A 27,425-nucleotide genomic window follows, 5' to 3' on the forward strand; every position below is an offset into this window, starting at 1 on the left:
TATCACTCCCACTGCCACCATCTGTCTGCAGTGTAATCTTTTAATGTATTTATCCTTATCCCATCTGTGTGAGTTAGAGAAAGACACACACAGAAGTTGGGTGACTAAGCATCCTAGCAGTTTTTTAGTTTAAGTAAGAGAGGACATTTTCATATTTTACTAATCTTTCAGTACCATGAATATGTTATTCCCCTTTTCCTTGTTATAAGAAAACAAGCATATCTTTACTTTGTCCTTTGCTACAGATCTCTTAGTTAAGCTAAATACACACTTTTGTGGGCACAGGATTTCGTTATTTCTCCAATTAATTTGTTAAATATTGGTTCAAGTTCCTCAGTCCTTGAAGGCTGTAACTACACGAGATCAAATCAAGTTGGTATCATTCTTTGCAGAACCTAGAACTCAGTGCCGTATAACACCTTTCAATTTCAAGGTTTTAGAACAGACAGCTCATAAAATGAGATCTCTCTTCTATGAAGACTTCTTATGGTGCCAACTGCAGATTTTTAAAAATATGCTTTTTTTCAAATGCCTATTATGGAACTGCAGTAAGAAAATGGAAGACTTGCAAGTTGCTGCTCCCTGACATACTGCATCCAAAAGTTCAAACTAGAGTACCCAGGTTTTTATCAACACTGCATTATTCATTCATATTCAACTTGTTTCTCCTTATCTCCTCAGACCTCTTCTTCAAACAACCTTTATAAATGTTGAATATGCCTATAACTTTGGTATTTTGTTTCTTTAGGCTCTCAATTCATTAGTCACACCTAAAACATACCTCTGTGGAGGTTCACTGTAACAGTGTTGCACTTGTCAGACAGATGCAAAGTAGCTTCATCTAAAATTATCCTAAAAAATAAAAGATTAAATATGCTAGAGAACTTACATGCAATTCACCAGACAAAATAAATTAGTACAGAAAAAATCTTAACACATCTAGCATATCTTAAATCCAACTCTTCAAGTAAGCCTTTCATAATTTCCAAATCCCTTGGTAACTAACCACTTCAAGGTATTTTTGCCATCGCTAGTTATATTTGCATTTCAATTCATGTATTTGATCCTTTCTAGAATAAAAAGTAATGCTTTCAGCATATATAACTAATACTTCTTATTTCCTTTTTTGCCTTTATTTCTTTTTAAAAACAGACACATTTGTTTTCAAAGGTGATTTATAAAGCTTTATCAATAGTAGTAACAAGCAACTTAGTAGATGTTTCACATCAGAACAGATTTAACAGACTGAATATTCAACTAAAGTTGTAAGAAAAGTTATCAAAAAGTTACAGATAAGTTCAGTAATCACTTTATGCATAATTAATAAACTGCCTCCAAGTAACAAATCTTTAAGAAATCTTAAGGTGCCACTATTTGACAAAATAGGCACAATTTCATTTCAGAACATCCTTAAATCCTCTGAAAAAATGCAGAATTGCTAGCTCTTAAAGAAAGCAATTCAACTTAGGAAAAAGAAAAAAAAATTAACCTAATAAACCAGAAGTATTACCTACAATATATTGCAAAAGATGCAAACTAGTGTGACCGTTTACACAACACGAATGTTTCCTGGGTTAAAAAAAAAACATTACAGGCATTACAAGTTTTACAGGAACTTCCATGTTTCACAATCATTTAAATTATACCTGAGAGTAGAAGAGGATTTATCCACTGCAACACTGCTGGAAATGCTGAAAGTTTCAACAGTAAGAAGAGATCTGACTGGCAAAAACAAGGGCCTAACAACAAAGAGCAAAACAGAAAAATGAATACTCTGTACTCAGAAGTTCAATCAAAGCCTTATAGGCTACCTAACTAGATCTTCCCAGGCCTATGCAAATGCTTATCCTACTTTAAATTGCTTACAGTTTAAGTAATTCTACGTTCTCTGAAGGACTTTTTCCAAACAACCCTAAATACATATTACTCACAATATGCAAACTTGAATGTTGTGTATATATTTATTCCTAAAGAATAAATATATAGCTGCAGTGTCACTGACATACACTTGCATTTTATTTACCTGTAATCAAGAGCACAACTCCAAAGATGTACATGAAAAGTTGTAATTGTAGCTGGAGGATTATATCCCAGAACAGGCTCATCAGAAATATTCAAAAAATACAAAATCTAAAAAATTACAAAACATAATAATACTTCAGTATCTGTTAAATTACTAAATGATTATACACTAAAAAAAAAAAAAAAAACATCTGCAATGGGTATGACAATAAAATGTTTGATTAGTAGAAGGAAAAAGGGGTGAGTAATATCAGATATTTGAAGGTGCTTGTCCAGTATCTGAATACAGAAAAACATGGAATGTAAACACGGTGAAATACACAAAATCCAAACTACAGCCTCAAAGGTTTGGAAAAGACCAATCCACAGATGCCTAAGTGGCTCCTTGTATAATGCTTCACAAGCCATTTTTAAAGCATTGCCCAAATACAGTCTTTAATCAGCTTTATTTGAAGTTATTACAGTGTATTTAGTTTTTTGTGTTTATCTGAAAAGCCAATTTTTCTTGTAATACTGTACATCATTAAAGTAATTTTCAAGTTATCTTTCTTTTTCTTTGGGGGGATGGGAAATATGCTCAGAATCAGAAATATGTACACATGCATTGTACACGTTTATTTGTCATGTATTACTACATAAAATAAACCCCTATACTCCTTTTTTAAGATCTGTCACAGTTCTCTCTCAAATCTGTTACACTAAATTTCAAGCCTGGGGCATATTGACACTGCTAGCCTTTTAATCATTTCCTCTATCTCTCTCTTTGGCCAATTTTTCCCCCTCCCTCTCCAAAACAGATTCCCAAGTGCATTTCACGTAATGTAAACTGAGCAATAATTCACAGAGAAAATAAGCAACACTGTATAAAGCAGGCAACATGAACACATACAAATACCAAGTTGAGAAGAAAGTGGTGACACAGAACAGCCCAAAGCACTAAGTTCAGCTCCATGTAGTTGTACAATAAAAATGCATACCATACATAGAGGAGGATAAACAGGATAGGCTTGAATGACGGGGTTCACTATTTGTAATCCAGTATGATGTAAGCACATGAAACTATACTGCTATTGTACTATTGGCTCCCTTATGTCTGCTATGCTATACTTTCACACCCACATGTATCAGTACAACAACTCTAATTCAGAGGTCTGCATTACAATCATTTGTGTAAACTGCTGCTCACTACTTCCCCAAAGTCTTCTTCTCCATTACTACTATTCAAACAATGTAAAACAAGAGACAGACAAGGGAGAAACAGGACCTGAGGAATTAGGGGAGCAGAAGGGAAAAATATAGAAATGCTTTCAGTGCTGCAAGTAACATGTTTATTTGTTTTGAGAATGTTTTTTCACAAGTGCTTGGGTAACACTGGACTACTGAGATTTTCTATCCGAATTTAAGAAAGAAAAAAAAAAAAGAACAAAAAAGCCCAAACAAATCAAAACAAACCCAAAACATAGAAAACCACACACAAACAAAACCCCAAACAAAAAAACAACAAACAACAAAAAAGACCTCAAAAAAATCCCAGAACTTTCCTGACGTGTTGAGTGCAGAGATTTCAGATGATGGGAGGAACTGTAGCAAATGAATATACAAGTAAGAATTCAAGAGCAAGACTAGACTGCTAAATGGTCTCAAAGAGAGACAAGAAAGAATAACATTTTTAAGAGCAGAGTAAGATAAAACACATAGCCTAACACAAAGATTTTCCATCAAGGTTTAGTTTGACACTTAAAGCATCTGTTAAAGCAGTGAGACTGAAACCAAAGATATAGTCAAGAACTGTAGCAACCTGACCTGTTCATGCCAGCTTAAACCTGAAGGCAGTACTCTGTGCTGAAGGGTGGCTCCTCTTAGTCCAACAGCAACTAGAAATTCCTGCACAAGAAAGTTGCAGGAGTTAGTTTACATTAAATACATGTAACTGACATCTAGATTATGAAACACAGTCATCCTATTGCCCTCACAATCTCCAGGTGTTTAGAAAAGAAGAAAGGACTGGGACAGGATTAAATACTCAAAAAACCTGCTTCATTATACCAAAACCCTGACTAATACAGTGTGTTACTTTTGCAACAGGATCGTTTAGAAATGACAATTTTGTGGTGGTGACAGGAAGGAAGGATCCCTCTTCATTCATTCTGGGATTCACCAGGAATTACCAGGAGTATCAACTCAATGTAGTTCTTTCTTATGCTGTTCAAATCCAAGTCAATTGAGTCCCCACGACACTATGCTGGTCTGCAGATTCCTTCTCTAGATTGCTCTGCAAACCTGTCTGTCATCATTTAGCCATGCTAATGAATGCTACTGTCAAAGCCAAACATACTACTCATTTACGAGTGCCACTCCAAAATCAGTAAGCAAAGGTTGCCTATTAGTTGAGACTGCTAGTAAGCTGAGCAGAAGGCTTTTAAACTCTTTACATTTGCTATTGCCCCAGATTAAAACTCAGCCAAAAGAAAACCAAAAGAAAGCTCAACGGGCCAAGAAATGCATTTAGGAAAAAAAATAAAGTGTGAGCAGCAAAGTGAAGCATTGGAAGAACCAATAAATTATGCTGATACTTAAATTTTACAATCCACCCAAAAGATTCTAACAAAAAATTATAGTTTGAGAATGAATGGCTCAGAATTATACGGTTCCTTCATCTCTAAACCTTGTAAACCCACATCTAGGTTTTTTCATATAAACTGAGATAACTCAATTTACAAAAGCACAAATTTAAAAACACAAACCTTTGTATTGCTCTCTATTTTATCTGACTGTATTTTGACTGCAACAGTCAGCATACTTGGACATTCCACTCCTACACCATCTGAAGTAGTCCTACTAAGTCCATCTTCTTCAGAAAAACAAATAGTAGGTTCTAACCAATGGGGACGTATTGTGCTGGGCAGTCGTACTTCAGAGGAGGGGATAACCCCATCTACCATACCTGCAAAGAAATTTTAGGATGAGTTACCTTGTGCTTCAAAGCTGTTACTGATGAAAAGGTAAGGAAAATCCTCTTTATGCTTAATACCTTTAAAATTATTTTAGTTATCAAAGTTAGTCATGCACAGTGACAAACAAAAAATGTGAAGAGGAGGTTACAAGTCATATAATATTTAAAACCCTGGTTTTAGCTAAAATATTCAATGTGACTATAGGGCTTTTTTTATTTGCCAAAAAAAATAGCAAAGTTGAAATAAAGGATAGAAATCTCTTACAGATCACATGGAGAGATAGGAATATGTCTCTCCTCATTTTATGGTGCCAGGTTAACCTTTAGACACACGGTAATTAAGCCTTACACTGAGAAATACTTTAACTTGACTACCACTGATTCAGAGACATTTGAGGAGGAAATCTTAAGGTTTAACTACATGTGGGTTGCCAGCCATATAAACTACACAGTGAACTTTAAAATTATTCACCTGCTAACTACAAGTAGGTACTCAGGAAACATACAGTAGCCACTGCTAACCTGTACCTTTCTAAAACTGAATAACCAGTAACATGTTCATAACACCCTTCGTAATAAGGAACAGACTGCACAGCTAACGTGTGGGAGAACCACACTACCTTTAAAGACCAACAGCTGCCAAGGAGAATTTGTGCTAAACTGTAACCAAGTAAATACAGTTATCATGAAGTTGTATTACTGCACCATTTAGGAGCATTAGTCATGAACTAGATTTATTGTGCCAAATGATACACTATCAGAGAGAGGAAAAAAAAGGAAGAAAGCAAAGACAGCATTTCCCCTAAAAAACTTGAAGCTCATCTTATCACAAATCTAGTCCCAAAGCCACCTCAATCCCACCCCTACCTTGATGATATAAATTGAGGCTGCTAGAATGGAGACAAACATAGTGTCTGTCCTCAAAGCCTTCATATTTAGTCACACTGAAAAGTGAACCACTGTTGAACTCCAACCAGAATTCACCATATTTTCCTTCCAGTGTACTTCGATCATCCTGCTGAAGGAAAAATAGAAATGATAAAACAACTGCTTGCTGACTTTGCTGCAATTAGGCAGTCTAAACTAAAAACACCTGCTACCAATACATATTTTCCCACTTGCATTTTAGTTTATGTAAAGCAAACACAATTGCTAAAATATTTTATTGCATTATTGTCTATAGTACAAAAAAATGAAGAATACAGAATTACTGTTATAAGCACTTGTTCCTTCCAAAAATAGTACATATGACATGATCAGAACAGACCAGATTTTTCAGCTCCAGTGTCTCACCTTTACATCTGTGAATATTGATACTAATCCATGTGTCACATTTAGCAGAATAGACAGAAAGCTTTGTGAGCTCTTATTCTGAGAGTCAAGCTTTTTCCTTCTGCGTGAACGATAGCTTGGATCAACAGTGGAATAATACTGTAGTGTTTCTTCCTCAGATCCACTCTCATCATCTAATAGATAAAACGAAAAACATCTAACTCTCTAGCTAGTACACATATTATGCCAATAACTCATTGATTTTCCATCAGTAATACGATTCATTTTCACACTTATTTTACTTGATTATACAGTAATCTTATAGTTTTTTTCTTCTTGGTTTAAGTAAATCCTTTCTTCTAAGTTTACAAATTCTTTCCACTGTCAGCTTCATCACTTCAGACAATTATGCTTTTGAATCACTATAGTTCTACATGATTTATTAAGTGTATTACCATAATGAACTGCAGATTTAAATTGACTAAAGCTGTCTTTACTGAAAGTGTTGATGAGCTGGCTGGCCACAGATAGTCCAACACCATAAGAAAGGTTTTCAAATGTTTCTACAGGAGATGGAGCTGTGGGTTCCCACAACAATAAATCATTGCTGATCCTAGGAAGAAATACATTATCATTATACAAAATATATAACTACATTCCCACTTAATACAAGGATAGTCAAGCAATATTTCCTTTGCAGACTTCAGATTTTATAAACAAGGAAAAAATGCTCAAGAGCACAAGAAAGAATAATGTATTAATCAGTAAAAGCTAAAAAGTAGCTTTTTTTTGCTGTACTTACATTATGCAGGTATCAAAGTCTACCATTTGACAGTGATACAAAAGCCACTATAAGTAGGTGTGAATTAGCTCACTAGGTTGAAGGAAGGGTGACAAAACCCTATTTTATCACATCAATTTTCAACCAAGTTGCAGGAAATAGTTCTTTTACTTCCAAGTGACTTTGTGTCTGTCAGGGTTACAGACATACGTGACATTCAGTGTATGAGTACACCAAGAGAATATTTAATGAAAGGTTCAGCTTTGACACTCTGGAAGTGAAAAAATGCTTTGGAAGTAAAGTAATGCCTACCAGAAGCTAAAATTGATAAGCACCTCCCTGTGTACCTAATGACCAGCATAATACATATTTTCAGTTGATTTAATCTAGCTGCATTTCTTTATTTTCAGACGGAAAACTAGAAGAAATAAACGATGAATGCCAATCTCTAAGTTGTGTCCACTTTCTCTACATTTTCATAAGCCTTTATAAGGCTTACAAACTGGGTCGTTAGGGGTTTTTCCACTGCTTGCCTTGTGAACTCTAAATTTTTAGATGGAAAATCACTAAATAAAAAGGAAAGAATAAAAATGAATGAAACTTTTAAAAAAAATAAATTACAGTGATTTATAAATGAGACGTCAGAAAGATTAGAGCAAACTGAAACTTTGAGAACAGAGATCTGAACAAAGTAGTCACTGAAAGCTAATGACTATTTAACTTTACCCTTTGCTCATAAAATCTGCTGAACACTTTTTAGCAGACGGCTGCTATGACACTGATCAGGTATGTCAGTGGTGTCTCTGACGTTAACTTGGAAGAAGATTTATATAGCCTTTAATGTTCTTAGAAAACTATACAAGGGAATTCCTGCTACAGCTGCTCATTCAGTTGCTTTTATCAACAATGAATACATATCTAAAAGTACAGGTCATGATAACCAAGCAAAACAATTATACTTGCCTATTGTACAGTTTTTCATAAAAGCTTTTGTTTGGTAATGTTAAATGAATGTTTGGTAACATGAGTTCCAGTACATAATGAGAATTGCTAATTGTTTTATCCTGAAACTCAGTCATTTCAACTACATCTCCTGGCATCACCATCTGAAAGAAAAAAAAGAAAATGCTCAAGTTAAAAAAAAACAACAAACCAAGAACAAACCAACAAACCAAAACTGGAAGCCAGAAGATTTGCATAAAGTAATAAGAATATTAATTTTGTCTACCATAAGCATAAAAGCAGTAACAAAATTTTGTAGTACCTCTTCATTTTCAAACATGACCCTACGAGAAGAAAAAGGAGAAGGCTCTGGTCTTCTAATATCACAGACATCCTTCAAAGAATGAGACCCTCCTTCTTCTTCCTCTTGAAAGTTATTATCACCTTCTTCCTCCTCAGCTGCTATCCTTTCCAGAATAGAGTGCACAGCCAGAGGGTTTATTTTCAATACAATCCTGACATTGAAGAAGTTATGCAGAATAAGCCATTAGAGATGCCTGGAATTTTTATATTGATGCACTGTCACATGTACCCCAGCTCTACTAGCTAGCCACTAAATACACATAGACTAGATAGCTCAAAGACCAGGGATTTTTTTGTTAGACAATATGTAATTTATTAGACAAATTGATACCATTAAGAAAAACATCAAAATTACAGGCACAGAGAGATGCGGAAAAAGAGCCATCAGGTTGAGGTTAGTGTCTGCTTTTCTCAACTCCACCAGGTGACCATTACATGACCTTTGAAAAGCCTAACACGCTCCCATAATAATGCTTGTATCATAAGACCATCAACAGCTATTAATAAACACTCTGCTACATGACACAGTGTATTACATGTACATACTGTTGTAAAAAATGTATTTGTACCATTACAAAAGAAAACCATGCAGAAAAATGCCCAAACACATTGTCATAAAGCTACTAAATTTTGTGGCAAAAAATAAACGTCGCAGATTTTGCTGCAAACCTAAAATTGCCTCTTTAAACATCTTATTACATGCTACAGCTGTTAGGTCCTTCTGTTCACTAACTCCTGAAGGATTATATTGCCTAACATGTGATCTAAGCTTCAATAATTCAGTCACAATCTAATTATCCTTACTGTCATTATTAGCTGTATATCAGGTTACATTAATATTTGAAGTGACATTCCACTGAGTTTTTGTCTGTTTAGGATTCTGTCTTGAATGCAAAAGCAGCAGAAAAGGTAAAGTGTCAGGAAAAAAAAGGTAGGAGAAAGTTTCAAGTTTCTTAACTTTCAAGAAATTTAACTTTCACTGAAATTTACTCAATTCTATGCAGAAATCACTATACATGAAAACAATCTTGGATTATCATAAATGTAGACTTTTAAAGATGTAGAAAGAAAAAGAACTGGGTTCAATAGCTACATGTTCTTTCTTTGCAAATTATTTTAAAGCATTTACTACACAGCCAGTCTATATTAAAATTAGAAAAGTAAGAGTGCTTCATAAAAATCCAAATAACCCACACCAGAAAATAACATTATTTTACCGAGGCCAGTCAAAATTGTCTGATGATGATGTGATATCTCCATCTATGCCACCAGACACTTGAAAAAATTTTATTGGTGCTTCTGCATTATCTTCTTCGAATGAACCTGAACAGAAAAGATTTTTTTTTTTTTTAAATTAACACAGGAATGACAATTGCTAGCTTTAGGTTGCCCACCCCTCAGGTTAAGAGTCCAACTGGGTACTTTGTCTATACTATTATAATGGCACTTACGTAAATGCCATCTTTTCCTCCAAAAAAGAAATACCAATTTTTAGAAACAAAAATTATTTCAGATTATCTTCTAACCAGCAGCAGTTAGAAAACCAGATGCTTCCAATGCACAGATACCTGCATTTACATTTATAGCAACACTACATTATGTCACAGCCTTGAAAAGTACACAGAATGACAAATCAGCTGAGAAGGCTGCAAATTTGAAAGATATTAAAGGCATAAAAGTATTAAAGTTTTCTAAGTAGCAGTTACTTAGGACATCTTTCACTTCTCTTCTAGACATGAGATTCCTAATTTGAGTAGCTGTAATAACCCTCTACAAATCTTCTAAAATCATGATAGATCCCAGAGATATACTAAATTGAAACAAAGTGGTACAACAATATAACAGAAAGTAGCAGAGATACTAGATAGATATTAAAAAACTAGAATGCAAGTACTACACCTTACACGTTAGCCTTTCTAGTATTATTTTGCCTTGTGCTGGTATTTAGTACACAACACTAAACTGCAGCAAATGTATCTGCTCCAAAATCCAGGTGGAAAGACACTCCTGTGTTAATCCACACAAGAGGACTTTTGTCTCATCTATGTAGTATCTGGAAAAACAAAAAAGAATATTTGATATAATGTTAACATTCTTACCAGTTAGCTCTTTAAAGGTAAGCTCTAATTTAACTTGTTCTGGAGTTGACCCTCCAACAAACTCAGTTTTAAATTCCACATCTGTATATTCAAGGTGAAGAATCTCCTTCTGAAGTGATTTCTTAAACCATGGTCCTCTTTCCTGATCTGACCGTAGGTCAGGTATTGGGAAGCGAACAGACAGATTTAATGCTGGGGCAGTCACTTGAACTGAAACTCTACAGTTTGCAGGAGTATGTGAATCATCCAGAAAAACTTCAGTAAATGCTTTATGCTAAAAAACAAAGGGAAAAAAATTAATTAGCAATATTGCACTAAAAGTGACTACGGGAAAAGCTCTGATGATGCAGTATCTAAAAATGAAAAATATTTTTTCCACGTATCACATAAAGCACACATATCAGGACCAATTATTATTACTCTTAGGTTATTCTATTATTGGTGGTGCTAAGATTCTACTTAGAAATCAAGCACTTGCAGAGATCAGCAATCTCAAAAAATAGCTTTCTCTCTTAAATTAGAGAGAAATAAAACAATACTCAACTGCAGTTAGGAATACCATGTCTCACAGATTATTTTGCTTGCTTTTCCAGATGTTATTGTTGAGAACCCAGGGAACTACTATCACTCATATCTACCCCTTTCACTAAGTCACGGCTTTCAGCTCCTATCACTGACATGTCATTCAAAACCTCCCTGAGTGTAGCTTACTGCTGACCATCATTGAAAAAAATCTAACTTTTACAACATAACCTTATTGATAGAAATTATTGAAGTTTTACAAGTTTCTTAAATGAGGATTCTTTAAGATTTGAATACTAATTTTCCGTAATCAATCAAAGCAACAATAAAATTACACAAAGATATTTGAGCTGTGTAGAAAATCAGTTAATTACATTAACCCTACCTCATGTATTCCAAACAAAACCCTTCAGTTTAATGTTATTGTGCTAAATATACTAACACTTAAATCCCACTGACAACGTGAACCAAGACTAACAAGCTCCAACTTCTGCTCGTACTCAGCCACTAGAACACAATGCGTATGTTCCCCATCCTTTCTACTACCTACTACAAAAGCAGGTAAGGCACAGCAGAGGCAACTGGGCTGACTGCGACACCTAAAGATTTCAATATATAAATGGAATTGTCAACAACTGTTGATATAAACTGTTGCATGATGGGATGGATTAGGGATTAGCAATCACTCAAGACTCTTCTTTTTTGCCCAGTTCTGCTTGCTGCAAGAAGCTGAGAACTTATGCAGTCCGTGAAGCTGCTACCATTGCTTTTAGGTCTGTTATCAAGCATGCAATCACTGAATCCAAAATCAGTTATTTACATCAGATGGCTACTGCTATGTATCAGAAGGGAACTCCTGCATGCTCAGCACCCCCAAAACCAAACAAACAAAAAATACCCCACACCACCAAAAAAAACGAAAACCAAGGAAAACCACAAAAAATCCCAACCAGACAACCACCACCACACACAAACCATAAAAAACTAAAACCAAACAAAACAAAACCACCACCCATCAATCAGAATTAGCAACCTCAGGCAGAGTGCCATCCGGCCTTCTTCCTGCAAACAATCAGCAAGTTTATTAATCAATTTCATTTTCAACTTACCAGGCTTATGTGCTTGTTGTAAGAAGCATACATGTGAGATGCCATCATCTCCACTGTAGTTAGTTTCTGTGGTTGAAGCAAGGAATTTAATCTGTCTACAATACTAATATCCAGCTCACAAAACACTGGACTTAACTTTATTTGTAACTCTGCTTTCTGTGGAACAGAACTGAGTCTCCCTTGACTACCCTGAAAGAAAACAGAAAAAGCACTAAAATCCTTAAAAACAATACAGTGAAATAAATTATAATAATTGGGAGTTAAGGACTCTGTTTTACAAGAAAGATACCTTTCTGCTAAAATTAATTAGACAAAGACTGTTATACAGAAACTTGGTGTCATCTTACCTGAGGTCCTCTATTATCTGAATGCTTATAATGAAGCTGAAGGCATGGCATAGCATGAGAATCATTTCCTTTTTCAGAATGAAACATCAGCAGCTACAGAAAAAGAGAGTTAAAAACACTTAAGGAGAAAAGAGTTGCCACAGGAAAAGATACCTATGACGTTTCACCTAGAACAGACAGTAAGCAACCCACATTCAAGTCAGTGAACAGAGCCCCAGCCCAACCACTTGTTCAGCCACTGTACTGGATGTCTCTGATCATTAAAATAGCTGGAAGAATAATCATCACCAAAAGAAACCCTCACATTGCTCAACTCCATCAGTTGGTTTTTGGAAAACATCTACTCTAACACCCAAACTGCGCTGAGCATATTTAAAAGAGAAGTAAACTAGCGGACTTTGGCTACTTAACACTATTCCTGCCAGATATGACAGAAACTTGATTCTCTATTTGTTACATTTTTTCTCTATTAAGTTACATTTTAAACCCATAACATAAAAAGAAAATTAAAAATTGCAATCATTTTAAAATCTAGTATTATCAGTTATACAATTAACATTTCTTTTCTATGGAACGCCCTGTATTTTTTACATACCTCTGTATAGAGAGGCTGAATGGAATGAGAGTCAGTAGAAAAAAGGCATTCCAGGAATTCCATATTCCCAATGGATAAATCAGTACTAAAACTTCGAGAGGCAGTCCTTTGTCTTTGTTCATGGGACACTTTAATGCCAGTACCTATAAATCTGAATTATTAAAATTATGCTTTATGAAAAGTAGCATAAAACAATTATGAAAAGTCAAGACTGAAATACGTAAACGATCGCTACAATCCTTTTCAGAATAAAACTGACTTTTTTCAAAAATAAGTAAAAATTCTAATAGATTTGTAAATATAACAGCTAATTGTAACATTTTATATAATTTTCTAACACCTTTAGCAACAATGACAATGGAACTCACTTATGTTACACATTCAACAATGATCGTGTAGAGATATTTGTAAAGAACACTTTAGATATCTAACCTAAGGTGCAAGTCACATAAAGCTGGGAATCTAGCATCTTTATATAGACACTGAAAAAGTCAAATGCCTCAACAGTCAAAATCACATGCATAAGGGAAGAAACTATATACAGCCTTAAAATTTTACTTCATACCCTGCACGGGGATGGTAAAAACTGGAAAAAAAACTGATAACTAACTTTATGGTACTGCTTACACGTACTTTTTATTGCTACTGATATACTACTTTGATTCAAGTAAACCCCTCAGCTCTTTCAAGCAGAAAACCCTATATTCGAATAAATATGATCCTGTAAAATACAGCTATTTCTGAAGAAATAATTTACTTAATGATTCTTGACTCTGTATTTCTGAGGTAGAAACTGCACCTAGTTTAATTCATCTATTGTTGAAAAGGGATAGGTTGATTTTAATGCATTTGGGTTTTTATTTTAAGAAGTCTTGGACAACAGATGTCAAAATTCAAGGCTATTTTGAAATTAACGAAGTATTCAAATGCAATTCAAATATTAAGTGATACAATTTCTATGTAAATAAACTTACTTTATTCAAATTTACTTAAAATATATTTTTGTTAATTATATTTATTAATAAGCAAAGTTATACCTAAGGTGATCATGAGAACAAGCTTCTGCAAATACTTCTCGGAAGGACAGAAAATCTTCTGCTGAAAACTTAACTGGCTCAATCTTTTCTATTCGGGTAAAGAAATCCCGAGCCATTGGTGTCAATGGGTTAAGATTCAGTGAACTTTCAGGTGGGGGTAAAGGGTCAATATGAAGTACAGACACTGAGAAAGTTCCAACTGCCAGTCTAAAAAGAAGCTCAGGTCTGGATTCATCCACAGAAACAGATCTGGATGGAATAGCTGAAATACAAAATTAAGTTCACATAATTTTTCAGCAATAACACATTTATAAAATCATCTTACTTTTGTTTTTCACTTCTTTTTGCCAAGTTGCTGCATAGCAAATCGTTTCCAAAATTATCTAAGGAGGAGAATGAAAATCAACATTTTTACTTACATGTCCTTCTTAAGGAAGCCTGATGAACCATGTTGGCTGTCAGTGAAGAACCTCTTGGAGGTTGTAGTTCTTGTTTATTACGATCAAGAAAATCACCCCAAGTTGGCTGAAGCTAAAAGAAAAATATATATGATGTTAAATCCAAGAAGTAGATGTTAAACTTTAGACCAAACATAAATAATAAGTTAAAGGAACACAAAGAAAATACATGTATAAACATTACATGACATACTAGTGCTCTACTAAGTAACACAGATATTTACTTTGGGCTACACTTTCTAATTCTACTATTGTCTACACCCACATGTTTTTAAAGCAGAAGCTGCTCTCTCTCTTAGTCTCCTGTTTCTCTGTAAAAAGCAGAACTGTTCCCCAGCGCTTTCATTAACCAAAACATTAGAGTTGTAACAGATCTGGGAAAGATGGCAATATTGACAGTATAGTTTTTATGTTGTTTCAGAAATAATGTTATAGAACAATTTTGTACTTTTTATTGTCATTGCCTGTGTTGTCCATATTAAAAGAAAGTCCAGATGGCAAACATGCAGTTATTAAAAAGAAAATAAACCATAAAGCAACCTATATAAGCTTGAAGGCATTTGAAGACAAATACGTTCCATTTCCTGGTAACCAAACAGGCAAGAAATTTCCCAATACGACGCTCGTAACAGAATTACTAAACATTTTCAGCTGTCCTAGAATTTTGCAATAGTTCTTGATATTGTAAAGAATATTTATGCAACAGTTGCAAACAAAAGTGCTCATTTGAAAAATATTTTAAAGGTAGTTAATACTATACCACTGTAGTGCTCAGTGGAGAACCTGCTGGCGTAGTTGTGTATGTACTGGTTAAAGACAGGTCTAGATCCATGGTTGGAGGGTCTCCAAGCGGTGGAAGGGAGGAAAGGCTGTGAGACATGTCCATTTCAGCCATTGAGAAGAAAACTTCTTCTTCTAGTAAGAACCACAGATAGTAAAGTGTTATTTTCCAATACAAAAAAAAACTTTACTTTTAACAGAAACGTATTCAGAAGTTCAGAAATCTAATTGCCAGACAGATTAGGCAGCTAAATATATTATTTACAGAAGTTCCAAGTTCTCTTGACACTTCAACTAGGAGTATCTATGGACAGAGATTATTTAAAAAAAATTAAAAATTTATAAATACTAAACCAGTTAAATATTCCATTTTAATATTCAAGTTGGCATTATTTCTATAAATTCATCCACTTGCCTGTTGACAAATCAGTTTGTATTTTCACATTAAAAGCAATCACAAAAAAATTATTATAAAAGCACAAATTTGAGGGCAATGGAACTACTATTCTATATTTAATTTCCTCAATTTTGCATTTGAAATGATGTTACATGGCATGTGTATTTACTGTGTTAACACAGCAACATATACATTACTGAACAGTTTTAATGAAATACTGAATCAAGTCTAGCCTGATACCTAAACTAAGTATTAATTTTTTATTCAACAGTACAATTAAAGCGTACAGTTATTCTACATCAAAGATCTTTTGATACTTAAATTCTTAAGATTAAAAGATAAACAGTTGATTTATTTAATCTTAACAACAGGCTACTCGCTTTGCTACATCATCTTTTATACTTGCCACGACTGGAAGGCGTTCTGGCACTCTCTGTCTCATAGAAGCTTTGCTCAGATGATGCCCCTGCTGACAAAGACTCTTTTCTTAAATAACGTTTCAACTCCATCTGAATCCGATATTCATCTTCCTGTTGCATTGGCCGGTTCTTCCTATCTTTACTTGATAATTCTATCCTGCTTAGGCTCTCTGAAATAAAAAAAAAATAAAAGAAAAAAAGGGACAGAAGCCCACTGTAATTTCCTTAACAGCACCCCAAAGAAAAATAAAGAAAAAAAACCTGAAATTAACCAACTCTTGTTGCTGTATAGATATGCGCATGTATATCTATATCTATATTTATCTCTTGTATGTCAAATTTGGATATACATGCATTCTGCTGTTTTGAAGATTCGACTTATCCAAAAGAGATTACTCTCTCCCTACCATTCATTAATTGCAAATCTGAAGAAAATGTTTTAAGGTCATATATGCAAATGTATTCACATATAATATCAACAGTATTTCCCTTCTCAGCACAATCTCTGAAAGATATGGCTATTAAGGAATTAATAAAATATCAGTTTGAAGATGACACATACATGACCCTTTTCCAGTTATCCAAAAAGAATTAAGAAGTCCAGTACAAAAAATATATCAGTATCATTATAAGAGTATTAAGCATTTACCCAGGACATGACAAATCTTTTTAAAAATATACTATCTACTTTCATCAAAGTGTTGTTACATTGGGAAGAGTCCGGGGACAGGGATCTGACACAAACCAAAACACCCACGTCCTGCTTCTGCAGTATTTGAAACACTGCTATTACTTTGCAAATGTGGACAAATGAACACAATTACTACCTGTTCTACATATTTTTTGCCTTCACTAAAGCATAGGACAGAGAAGGAACCAAACTTGTGAGACAGAACCGTTTGAGCTCCTGATTTTCTCCACTTACTGTTTCCCCATTTCTTGTTCTATTATATAGCCACTTGTCAAGCCTTATTTTTACCTGAATTTTCATTACCTGCATGTACAGTTTGCAAGTCAATAAACTGATCATAGTCTTACTCAAGAGGAGCTATAAAACTACTTTGCTAGTTTCAAATAGAAATTAATAATCATCTACCAACACAAATATTTTTTGACCTGAGGAAACCTGTTTATCTTGCAAAGTTTATTTTTCGCCTACTGTAATACATATGTAACATTTACAGAATGTTCACTTACCTGGTCCAGCAATTGCTGCCACCATGTCCAACAAAAGATGTACCTGCCTTGGCGACAGAAACAGATGTACAGAGTCTATCTGTCCATCTACATCCAACTAAAAAAGAAAAGAAAAACAGAACAACCAAACACTTTCAAGAACACTTCAAGAATTTTTGTTTAAAACTTTTTAATCAACTATTCTGATAGCAGATTTAGATGCTGTCAAGGATACACAGCCATTCCAGCAGAATTTTCCATCTTCTACGCAACAGCTGGAAACTTAAATGTGTATTGCTTCCAATCTGTAGCTTGGTAGGACAAACGCAGGTGTGTCACTGATAGTTTATTAGCTTAAAATAAATACACAATCACCTAACAGGAAAATTCAAGAATACCATTAATCTGCTAGTTGGTTAGTAATTCTAGAAGTAATCAACAATATAAACTTAGTATTATGCATTAATTATAAAATACTGAAGTCAGCACCTTTGAAGTAGACCTTAAACTGTAAACATTCTCTACTGGACTCATATTTTTTATATGGATGAATAAATTAATATACTTTCTTCATAAAGAGTAGGATGTTTATAGAAGTTAATTGGTTTGAGATGGCAGCCACTTATCTTTTGAGAGCAACTCAAGTTAAAATTACCTTTAAGGACTCAAATCCAGAATCCTGTACTTCCAGACAGTGGTCCCTTTGTGTTTATTATTCACTGTATTGGGTGCAGGTGTAAAGGTGTTGGCAGCAGGCTATGGCGCAAATGCAGCCTCTGCACTAAGGCACCAGGGTCTGCCCTGTGCTAGGCAGAGCTGGCTCCAACCAGCCCTGTAATGGACCCACCACAGGACACAGCTGAGCCCATCAGCAAAGCTGGTGGTGCCTCTGTGAAAATGTATTTAAGAAGGCAAAATGCTGCATGGGCAGTGAGCTAAAACCAGTAAGAGAAACAATCCCGCAAACATCAAGGTCAGGAAAGAAGTAGGGGGAGAAGGGCTCCAGGTGCCAAAGCAGATGTGCCCTGAAGGAACTTTTAGCCTGTGGAGAGCCTGCACAGGAGCAGGCTCCTGGCAGGTGCTGCAGTCCGTGGAAAGAAAGCCTCACAGAAGCAGGTTCTCCTGTCAGGAACTATAATTCATGGGCACCCCATGCAGCAGCAGATTTATCCTGCTGGACTTTAACCTGTGGAAAGGACCCCCAGTTTGTGAAGGACCACAATGAGAGGGACCCACATGAGAGTACAGGAAAAGCACAAAGAGGAAGGAGCAGCAGAGAGGAACTGATATAAACTGGCTGCAATGCTTCAATTCTCCATCCTCCCTGCACTGCTCAAGCTGGTGAGGAAGTATAGAAGTTTGGAACACTGAAATGAAGCTGTGCCTGGGAATTAAAACTGGTGAGTGGAAGGTGATTTAGTTTGTTTCTCATCATCCAACTTTATTCTAATTCGCAATAAATTCAATCTATGTTCCCTGAGTTGAGGCTGCTGTACCCATGACAGTAACCGCTAAATTATTATCTTTATCTCAATCTCTGAGCTTTTCAGCACATTCTCTCCCCCTGTCGAGAAGTGTGAGTGAGAGCAGCTGGATGGGTATACGGCAGCCAGCCAAGGTCAACCCACCACAGTCATGGAAGGGAGGAGCGAAGGCATTCAGTGGACTGAATTTACATGAAAATATACTTTTGCTCATAAAGACTGGAAGGGAATATTTACATAAGTGGGGAAAAATAAATGATCAAGTTCTGTATACTGTTTCCTACTATTTTTTCCATCCTAAGAGTTGGAAAAAAATTAAATTAAAAAAAATTAAATTACTGAAGTATGTCACACTTGACATGAGCTTATATTTTGTTTACATGCTTGTAATGCCTACTCTAATAAATTTCTTCAACCTAGTACAGTTTTTAGACTAAAAGTTTAACCTAGACTAAGCAATTTATCTCTGCTCTTTCCAGTCTGCATGAATTCTACCCACTAAATCAAAAAAAAAAAGAGGTCCTTCTTTAACTTTACGTAACATTACATCCATTCACTAGTTCAGATGTTGCTGTTATTTAGTATGACAACAGTGTTTTGCCTGTACTCAGCTTGCAGAGACCACTGCTCTGCATTCTGTTATACTGACATCTCCTATAGAACAAAAATTAGTCTTGGTTTTGCCCTGTATAGTTTCTTTTGGCTACTTAAAAAATACATATAATGATATTAAAGTTGAAAAAAAAATAATCTGATCTTTAGAAACATCTGGACATCAGTTAATTTAAAGGTGTTAACTGCATTAACCAGTCATACTTTTGAAATAGACAGCATTTTTCTATTTCACAACACATAAAATCTGTTATTTCACTTTACAGAGGACTCAACTGAATAAACAAGAAAAGTTAAAGATTGACTAGAAATTGCTGGACATAATAAACTTTTCTACTATAATGAACAGTAGCAGAGCATCATGAATACAAAACAACCTTCTAAAGAGTTACTCCAATATATAAATTCAGTCTAACATAAAGGAATTCTACTTTACCAGATTTCAGTGTGCTCCTGACTTGTCTGGACACTATAAAGATGTCTTATTAGACATATTTACTGGTTTCAAACGTAGAGAATCTACAACAAAAATAAGGGGATTCTTTCCCCTTGAGAATCCTACCATTGTATGCAGTAGGGAAAAAAAATAAAAAAATAAAAATTCCTACGTAACTATTAATTTAGTCAAAGACCAGGAAAGCATGACTAACCTTAGCTCCAGGAAGTACTTCATTTTGCTTTAATGTTAGACTCAACTCCATTCTACCAATCAGCTTACTGATCTGGACAGGATCAGAAGGAGTAACTTCTGGCAAGTTTCTTGTTAATTGTGGATGTGGCTCATAAATGATTTTTGGATTCCAGCTAGGTGAAAGCTTTGGTTCAGTTGCCTTAAAACATTGCAGAGAAAGGAATAAGAATGTATCCCATTTCTTAAAAAAGAACAAATAAACAAAACCAACAAGCATTTTAAATAATCTTAACACAAATGATCATTTTTCACAAATATAGATTTCATAATGACATTAAAAGCATGTATACATCATTGTGAATGAAACAAGTAATGTAAAAGGTAAAACAGACCTTTGCAAAAAAGTGGAGCAAGTTCCCACAGAACAGTGAACTGTAGGACTTCTACACATTCAAGTTGCAACCAGATTCCAGTACAACACATGGTAAAATTTACTCAGTTTTAAAGTCTCCATTTCCTTTTCCCTCAAAATCAAACAGGAAGCAACTACAAAATTTATTGAACACAGATTCAAGAAGCTGAATTTCTTTATCCTTCAGAATAAATATATAAATATATGTTATACCTTTTATATATATAAAAAATATATAAAGTATATCCTTTATTAATGTACATTCTTATATAATGTATTTAATTTTACCAGCTGTGTGGCTGAACACACTGGGGAGGACTTTGCTGATGCAGGAAACTCATCCCAGAAGAAAGAGACGCCTGAGAGCTGCAGTAACTTATGAGCAAAAGCTGTGGGCTGATGCACATTAATTCCAGAGCACTCATCTGCAGTTTCATCGCAGTACGTAGTTCTAGGAAATAAAAGAAAAGAAATAAAGATGGTAGGTGCATGTAAATTGTTACATTTACCATGCCATTTAGCCTCCAAGTTTGTACATACTCTCTCTCTCTCCGGACTATCTACAAGGCCAATAACTGTCCTGAAAGGAGAACCACCGCTCTGTTGGAATGGGTGGAAATCTTACCTTTTCTACAGGGCACTACAGGACAATTGCGACATGCTTCCGGTGTGAACATATCCCAGCACTTACATCTAATCTGACCACAAAGTGAAGGAGTCTACCAAACACATCTATACACACATTTCCATTCTGACACACACAAGTCTCACTCCAAAAATGTTTTTTTTTCTAAAAATCTGCCGTCTAAAATTTTTCTGTGGTATAAAAGAAGGACTTGAAAGTTATATTGTCAAAATAAAAAATGGAAATTAAGAGAGTAGGTGCCAGTCCTGTAAAATTTCAGTGAAATTAAATTTCTTACACTGTAATACTGAAATACAGACTAAACAGTAAACTCCTAAAAAGATGCAAGTCTCCACATAATAAAATTTACGGTAGGAAAATACACCTACCTTTCTATAAAAAATAGTAACAAACATCAAACAACATGCTATTTAGCAGTTTCCTTCAATCTAGTTTTTAAAGAACAGAAGAGGAACTTTGTTCTGGCACTGGACTTCCATAAGAAAAATAATTACGATTTTACTAACATCTCTCCTGAACGTAACAACCTGAAGTTTATAAATTTTTAAAACACAAATATATTTAAATTGCATTTTTCAGTAAGAATCAATTTAATTTAGCAATGATTTCAACACTTTGAAAGTAAGTATGACTACACTATCCCATAGCTCAAAAAAACACCAACTTTAAGAATGTGTACAGTATTCAAATTCAAAGTAAGTACAGAATACATGTGGGCTCTTCTCAAAGATCACAGAGGACCTAAAATCTTCCAGGTTTTTTATTTTTTCAGGACTATCATTGTCTCTGAAAATATTTAGTGTCTTGCTCAAAAGGGTCAGTTCCTTTTGTGTATCAAAGGGATTGCCTGATCTGCCAACAATATCCATTGGCGGTTGAACATCTGAGAAATTGTATTAATTTTGGAAGTAGTTATTAAGTTATCTTTGGAAAAAACAGAACTCTGGTAATTTGATGGTTAAATACCTTTAGCTTACACATGTTAAGTGGAAGCTGAATGGAGAAAATGCTCACTGGCATTATAAAAAGAGGTAAGAGCTAGTGTCTAAGGACTAAGAATGTGTGTGCATGGGTAAAATATATTGCACAAGAAATAGCAAAAAGTGCCTTAGGAAAAAAAAAAAGATACACATTAGAAAAAATGTTTACCTTTCGATTCTGATTTCAAGTGCAGCTCCACTTTTAGAGTTTTCCGGCACATGTTCTATTCGCAGAACAGTATCTAAAAAGGTAACTTTCACTCTTCTTAGAACTTTAATGGAAAAACAAAAAGAGATCATGCAAGCAACAACAACTTTTATGACCAAATTTAAAACTGTATTCCATTTTCTTTAATTTTTCAGTATTTATTTCAGTGTGAAGAGAATTTAATAATGGAACAAGACATCAAATAATGTAAACGCCTACTAAATGTCCAATATGTACACCCATACCTTGCAACGGACCTTTAATGCATGGATATTTGAACAAGTCACAACAGAAGCCAAGTTTTTTTATGGCTCAGTGTGGGCAATCCTCAAAAAAAGTTCCTGCTTCATTGGCCATTTCATCTGAACTCCTACACATTGCTTATAGCACCATGCTACGCTGGCTGAATAGTTCTATTCCTATATCTGGTTTCAAACACTTCCCTTAGCTCAGACATTTCAGCACCACGTTCTCAACTGCAAAATGCGGTCGTAACACCAGGAGGTCTCCATGGATGGATAAAGAGCTGTCGAGAAAACTCAGAAGAAAAGATTAGGTTAGAGAAGGTGGAAGCAAGGACAGGTGGGCTGGAATACAGGAAGTCCAGGAAGCTAGAGATCAGGTCAGGAAAGATAACGGCGCAGTCAGAAACAAGGCCAGCCAGGGATGTCAAAGAACAAGAAGGGCTTCTATAGGCAAGTTGCAGACAAAAGAAAGCAGGGATAATGTGGGTTCTCTCCAGAAGGAAATGGGAAATCTGGCTATCCTGGATTTGGAAAAGGCTGAGGTTCTAAATTACTTCTTTGCCTCAATCTCCACCAGCAAGTGCTCTGATCACACCATTCAGGTCTTGGAAGACAAATGCAGGGACTGTCAGAATGAAGACCTCATGCCCACTGTAGGAGAGGACTGGGTTCAAGATCATCTTAGGAACCTGAATACACGCAAGTCCATATGACCTAATGAAATCCATCTGCGGGTCCTGAAGGAGCTGGCGAATAAAGCTGCTAAGCCACTGGCCATCGTATGTGAAAAATCATGGCAGTCAGGTGAACTTCCCAACACCTGAAAAAAGGGAAACATAACCCCCATTTCAAGAAGGGGAAAATGGAAAACCCAGGGAACTACAGACCAGTCAGTCTCACCTCTGTGCCTGGCAAAATCTTGGAGCAGATTCTCCTGGAAACCATGCCAGGGCACATGAAAAACAACAAGGTGCTTGGTGATAGCCAACATGGCTTCACTAAAGGCAAACTATGCCTGGTCAATTTGGTGGCCTTCTATGATGGGGCTACAGCACTGACAGATAAGGGCAAAGCAGCTGACATCATCTATCTGGACTTGTGCAAAATGTTTTACACAGTCCCACATGACATCCTTGTCTCTAAACTGTATTAACACAAATTCAATGGACAGACTACCGAATGGATAAGGAACTGGCTGGATGGAGGCATGCAAAGAGGTGCAATCAATGGCTCAGTGTCCAAGTGAAGACCGGTAATGAGTGGTGTCCCTCAGGGGTTGGTGCTGGGACCGATCCTGTTCAACATCTTTGTCGCTGACATGGACAGTGGGATTGAGTGCACCCTCAGCAAGTTTGCCAATGACACCAAGCTGCATGGTTCAGTTGATATGCTTTAGGGAAGGAATGCCATCCAGAGGAACCTTGACACACTTGTGAAGTGGGCAGATGCCAACCTTATTAAGTTTAACCAAGCTAAGTGCGAGGTCCTACACCCGGGTCAGGGCAATCCCAGTCACAGCTACAGGCTGGGTAGAGAAGAGATTCAGAGCAGCCCTGTAGAGAAGGACTTGGGGGTGTTGGTTGATGAGAAAATGAAGATGAGCCAGCAATGTGCACCTGCAGCCCAGAAAGCCAACCGTAACCTGGGCTGCACCAAAAGGAATTTGACCAGCAGGTCAAATGAGGTGATCCTGCCCCTCTACTCTGCTCTCGTGATACCTCACATGGAGTACTATGTGGCGTTCTGGTGTCCTCAACGTAAGAAGGACATGGAGCTCTTGGAGCAAGTCCAGAGGAGGGACACAAGGATAATAAGGGGGCTCAAGCACCTCCTGAATAAAGACAGGCTGAGAAAGTTGGGGCTGTTCAGCCTGGAGAAGAGAAGGCTGCATGGTGACCTCATTGCAGCCTTCCAGTATCTAGAGGGGGCCTATAAGGGTGCCAGAAGACATCAGGGACTGCAGCAATAGGATAAGGGGTAATGGGTTTAAACTTAAACAGTGGAAGTTTAGATTAAATATAAGGAAGAAGCTCTTTACTGTGAGGGTGGTGAGGCACTAGAACAGGCTGTCCAAAGAAGTGGTGAACGCTCCATCCCTGGCAGTATTCAAGGCCAGGCTGGACAGAGTCCTGGGTGACACAGTCTAGGGCAAGACATCCCTCTGCCCATGGCAGGTGGGTTGGAACTAGATGATCAGCATGGTGTGATTATTGAGATACATATGTCATAACAGGTCAGCTTTGTGTAAAAATAAGTGAAAACCCATTCTTTGTTTCCCCCTCAACAGCATCACTACTAAGAATCAAAGTGTGTGTAATGAACTAATTGGCACCTCCAAAACTAATGGGACCTCATCACTCGAGCACAGATTTAGCTAGATTTGTTCTAGCTAGATTTGTTCTAGATTGTTCTAGGTGTAAACAACTCCTGGATCTGAAATAGGATTCATTCTGCCCACTGATGGAATTATACACATATTTTAGTAAGTAAATGGACTTTTCTCCCCCACTTCAAAAGCACAATCAATTGTCCTGCCTTCCTGTTTAAATTTACAAGTAATGCTAACAAGTAAAAATCCATGAGAGAAGTTATGGCAAATGAGATGCCATTCTGTAAAACAGAGACACAACAAATTCATTTAATCTCAAATGTTCATTCAGATCTCAATTATTTCATACCTGTTTCAATAGTTTCTGCAAATTTCTCAAGTCCTTCAAAAGGCTGGGACCCTTCTCCTTGTTCATCTGTCAACTTCTGGCTAAGACATTCTTTTGCAAGCTGCATACTACTGGTCATAAAACTTGACCAATACATAGGCTCAGACCCAGATGCTGCAGAGTAAAAGAAATCTTAAAAAATCTGACTGCAAACATTTTGAAACAGTAAGGAAAAAGAAAAAAAAAAAAAACACAACAACAAAAAACAAACAAGAAAACAACCAAAAACATTTGGCATATCCAGAAAAGAATTTCAACAGCTTAGTAAGAAATCAAACTTTAAATTTAGCTACAATTTCTCTTTATACACTGTACTACTATAAAATTACTTTAATATATTTAGATTTTATTTCTTAGACTCTCGTATTTGAAGACTCAATATAAACAAGATAAACCAAGGACTTAGTGTAACCAATCTTTTGCACTGGTTTAAGTGAATAGCTTCTGAAGTACTTTTATTATGTTGGCATGATTTTATAGGCATAATTGGCAAAAAGAAATCAAAGAATTTACACCAACAACAACACCGCCCCCCCCCCCCAAGAATTCTTTTAAAGTTTCTTATTCCAGTTGAAACATACCCTAGATGGAAAAGACTAAACAAGGTTTAAGTTATTATCTTAGCATACTAAAACACTTTTTAAATGTCTAACACAGACCAGACATGATAAGTAGATCACAACAAAATGTGACAGCGCATCACATAATAAGCTGAAAGTGTTTTAGCAGTCAGATTAACTAAATTGACAGTGCATTCCTACCAGCTAACGCCAAACCCATTGTGAGCAAATACTGTATAATACTGGATTAGAAAGGTTAATTGAATTCAACTGCAACACTCTAGTATAGGCAAATAAACATAAAACTAGCACATATACTAACATGTTAACAGGCAAAACATTCCAGTTTAGCATCCAGGTCTGGAAACATCCATGTGGCTATAGAAGTGTGATAAACTCAGCACTGTAGGTTTTGCTTACTGTATTATAAAACCTTGCACATCAAAGAGGACTAAACGGGTGTGAGTAAGTAAAGCTTCCTCCTAATATAACATTCTTTCATCATTTCTTTACATCAAAGAGTAAGATAGCTCAAAATGTAATTCCAGTTAAACAAACAAGAATGAAATGCAGAGTAAATATAAGCAAGTTATTTAAGGTAACTTGCAAAAGATGGAAAATAGAGTTTATGCATTTTTTCCTCTTTTTATGATCCATTTAAGAGGTGTTTTCTTCCATCTTCTCTATACTACAGGAAAACAAAATCCTTCAGACATTCAATAAAAATTTTCTACACACTAAAATTGTACTAAATGTCCCACACGTGTTGTAACAACACATCTTAACGATTTATGGAGGCTTGATAGTCAATGAAAATTTATCACCAGGACAATCTAAACTGGATCAGTTAAACTCATACTGATGCAGACAACCTAGAAGAGTTCAGCCAATCCTCTAAGCACTATAATCAAAGACAGTATTTAGAGTACTTAAAAGTCGTTATTTCAGACTGTGATAGACAAATAGTATTAGTTGTTCTCCAAATATAGAAGATGATGCATCTTTTACCCTAAAGTTGCCAAAGAAAGAATCTCACTGTTACCCCCCTCCATCCTCTTTCACTATTGTGCTATGTTACTGCCATCAAACAGACAGCTATTGATGTTGACTAACAGCAATTGGCATACAATTCCCAAAAATCCTAGCTAACAAAAACTGCCACACAGTATTATTTTCATTTCAGTATGTCTGAACAGTCTGGGAGAAGAGATACAACAGTAAGAACATTATAAACATTTTATTTAACAGAACAGCAACCATTTGATAAACACTTGACAAGCAACTGACTGACAACACCTGAAAGTTTCTTTTTTTAACATATTCTCTATCATTAATTTGTGCAAATTAAGTGGCATTTTAAATAACGCTAAGAACTGACTAAAGCAAGTGTAGCATTTTGCCTCTAAAAAAAATGTAAAGAATCTCCTTTTTGAAAATTAAAAAATAAGCCTACCAAGCCTTGGTCTTGGCCTGAAGACCATCTCTAATCCTTTTACTTCTAATGCACAGTTATCCTGTAGCAATGACCCCCATGGAACAGATAAAGAAATTGATTGGATAAATCCATCTGTGACTTCCAGAGGTGCATCTGCAGACTCCAGGATCTCATTAAGACACTAGAATAAGATGATAATAATAATAATAACAATAATAATATA

General features: G+C 35.7%; 1 protein-coding gene across 2 annotated transcripts in view; it reads right to left on the bottom strand.

Moving 5' to 3' along the window:
* The window catches only part of ATG2B (autophagy related 2B), a 46,838-nt gene that overhangs the window by 15,672 nt on the left and 3,741 nt on the right, over positions 1 to 27,425 (bottom strand). Inside the window, exons 2-26 of one of the 2 annotated variants that reach the window (XM_061463937.1) lie at positions 27,221 to 27,383; positions 25,169 to 25,321; positions 22,207 to 22,309; positions 20,700 to 20,862; positions 20,019 to 20,198; positions 17,294 to 17,390; positions 16,084 to 16,266; positions 15,261 to 15,415; positions 14,462 to 14,573; positions 14,043 to 14,304; positions 13,006 to 13,156; positions 12,411 to 12,503; positions 12,064 to 12,252; positions 10,433 to 10,706; positions 9,551 to 9,656; positions 8,293 to 8,485; positions 7,992 to 8,134; positions 6,703 to 6,860; positions 6,269 to 6,441; positions 5,843 to 5,990; positions 4,767 to 4,966; positions 3,826 to 3,906; positions 2,024 to 2,130; positions 1,647 to 1,739; positions 782 to 852 (exon numbers count right to left, since the gene is read on the bottom strand). In XM_061463937.1, the coding sequence (XP_061319921.1) occupies positions 782 to 852; positions 1,647 to 1,739; positions 2,024 to 2,130; positions 3,826 to 3,906; positions 4,767 to 4,966; positions 5,843 to 5,990; positions 6,269 to 6,441; positions 6,703 to 6,860; positions 7,992 to 8,134; positions 8,293 to 8,485; positions 9,551 to 9,656; positions 10,433 to 10,706; positions 12,064 to 12,252; positions 12,411 to 12,503; positions 13,006 to 13,156; positions 14,043 to 14,304; positions 14,462 to 14,573; positions 15,261 to 15,415; positions 16,084 to 16,266; positions 17,294 to 17,390; positions 20,019 to 20,198; positions 20,700 to 20,862; positions 22,207 to 22,309; positions 25,169 to 25,321; positions 27,221 to 27,383 (3,751 nt within the window). Of the gene's footprint in view, positions 1 to 781; positions 853 to 1,646; positions 1,740 to 2,023; positions 2,131 to 3,825; positions 3,907 to 4,766; positions 4,967 to 5,842; positions 5,994 to 6,268; positions 6,442 to 6,702; positions 6,861 to 7,991; positions 8,135 to 8,292; positions 8,486 to 9,550; positions 9,657 to 10,432; positions 10,707 to 12,063; positions 12,253 to 12,410; positions 12,504 to 13,005; positions 13,157 to 14,042; positions 14,305 to 14,461; positions 14,574 to 15,260; positions 15,416 to 16,083; positions 16,267 to 17,293; positions 17,391 to 20,018; positions 20,199 to 20,699; positions 20,863 to 22,206; positions 22,310 to 25,168; positions 25,322 to 27,220; positions 27,384 to 27,425 lie in introns of both variants that reach the window. The other variant, XM_061463936.1, reaches the window with a different exon arrangement.

Source organism: Pezoporus flaviventris, unplaced genomic scaffold (genome assembly GCF_033815535.1).
Source record: "Pezoporus flaviventris isolate CSIRO_AGI_PZ_B2104156 unplaced genomic scaffold, CSIRO_AGI_Pfla_v1 ptg000036l, whole genome shotgun sequence".
In the NCBI taxonomy this organism is placed as follows: domain Eukaryota; kingdom Metazoa; phylum Chordata; class Aves; order Psittaciformes; family Psittacidae; genus Pezoporus; species Pezoporus flaviventris.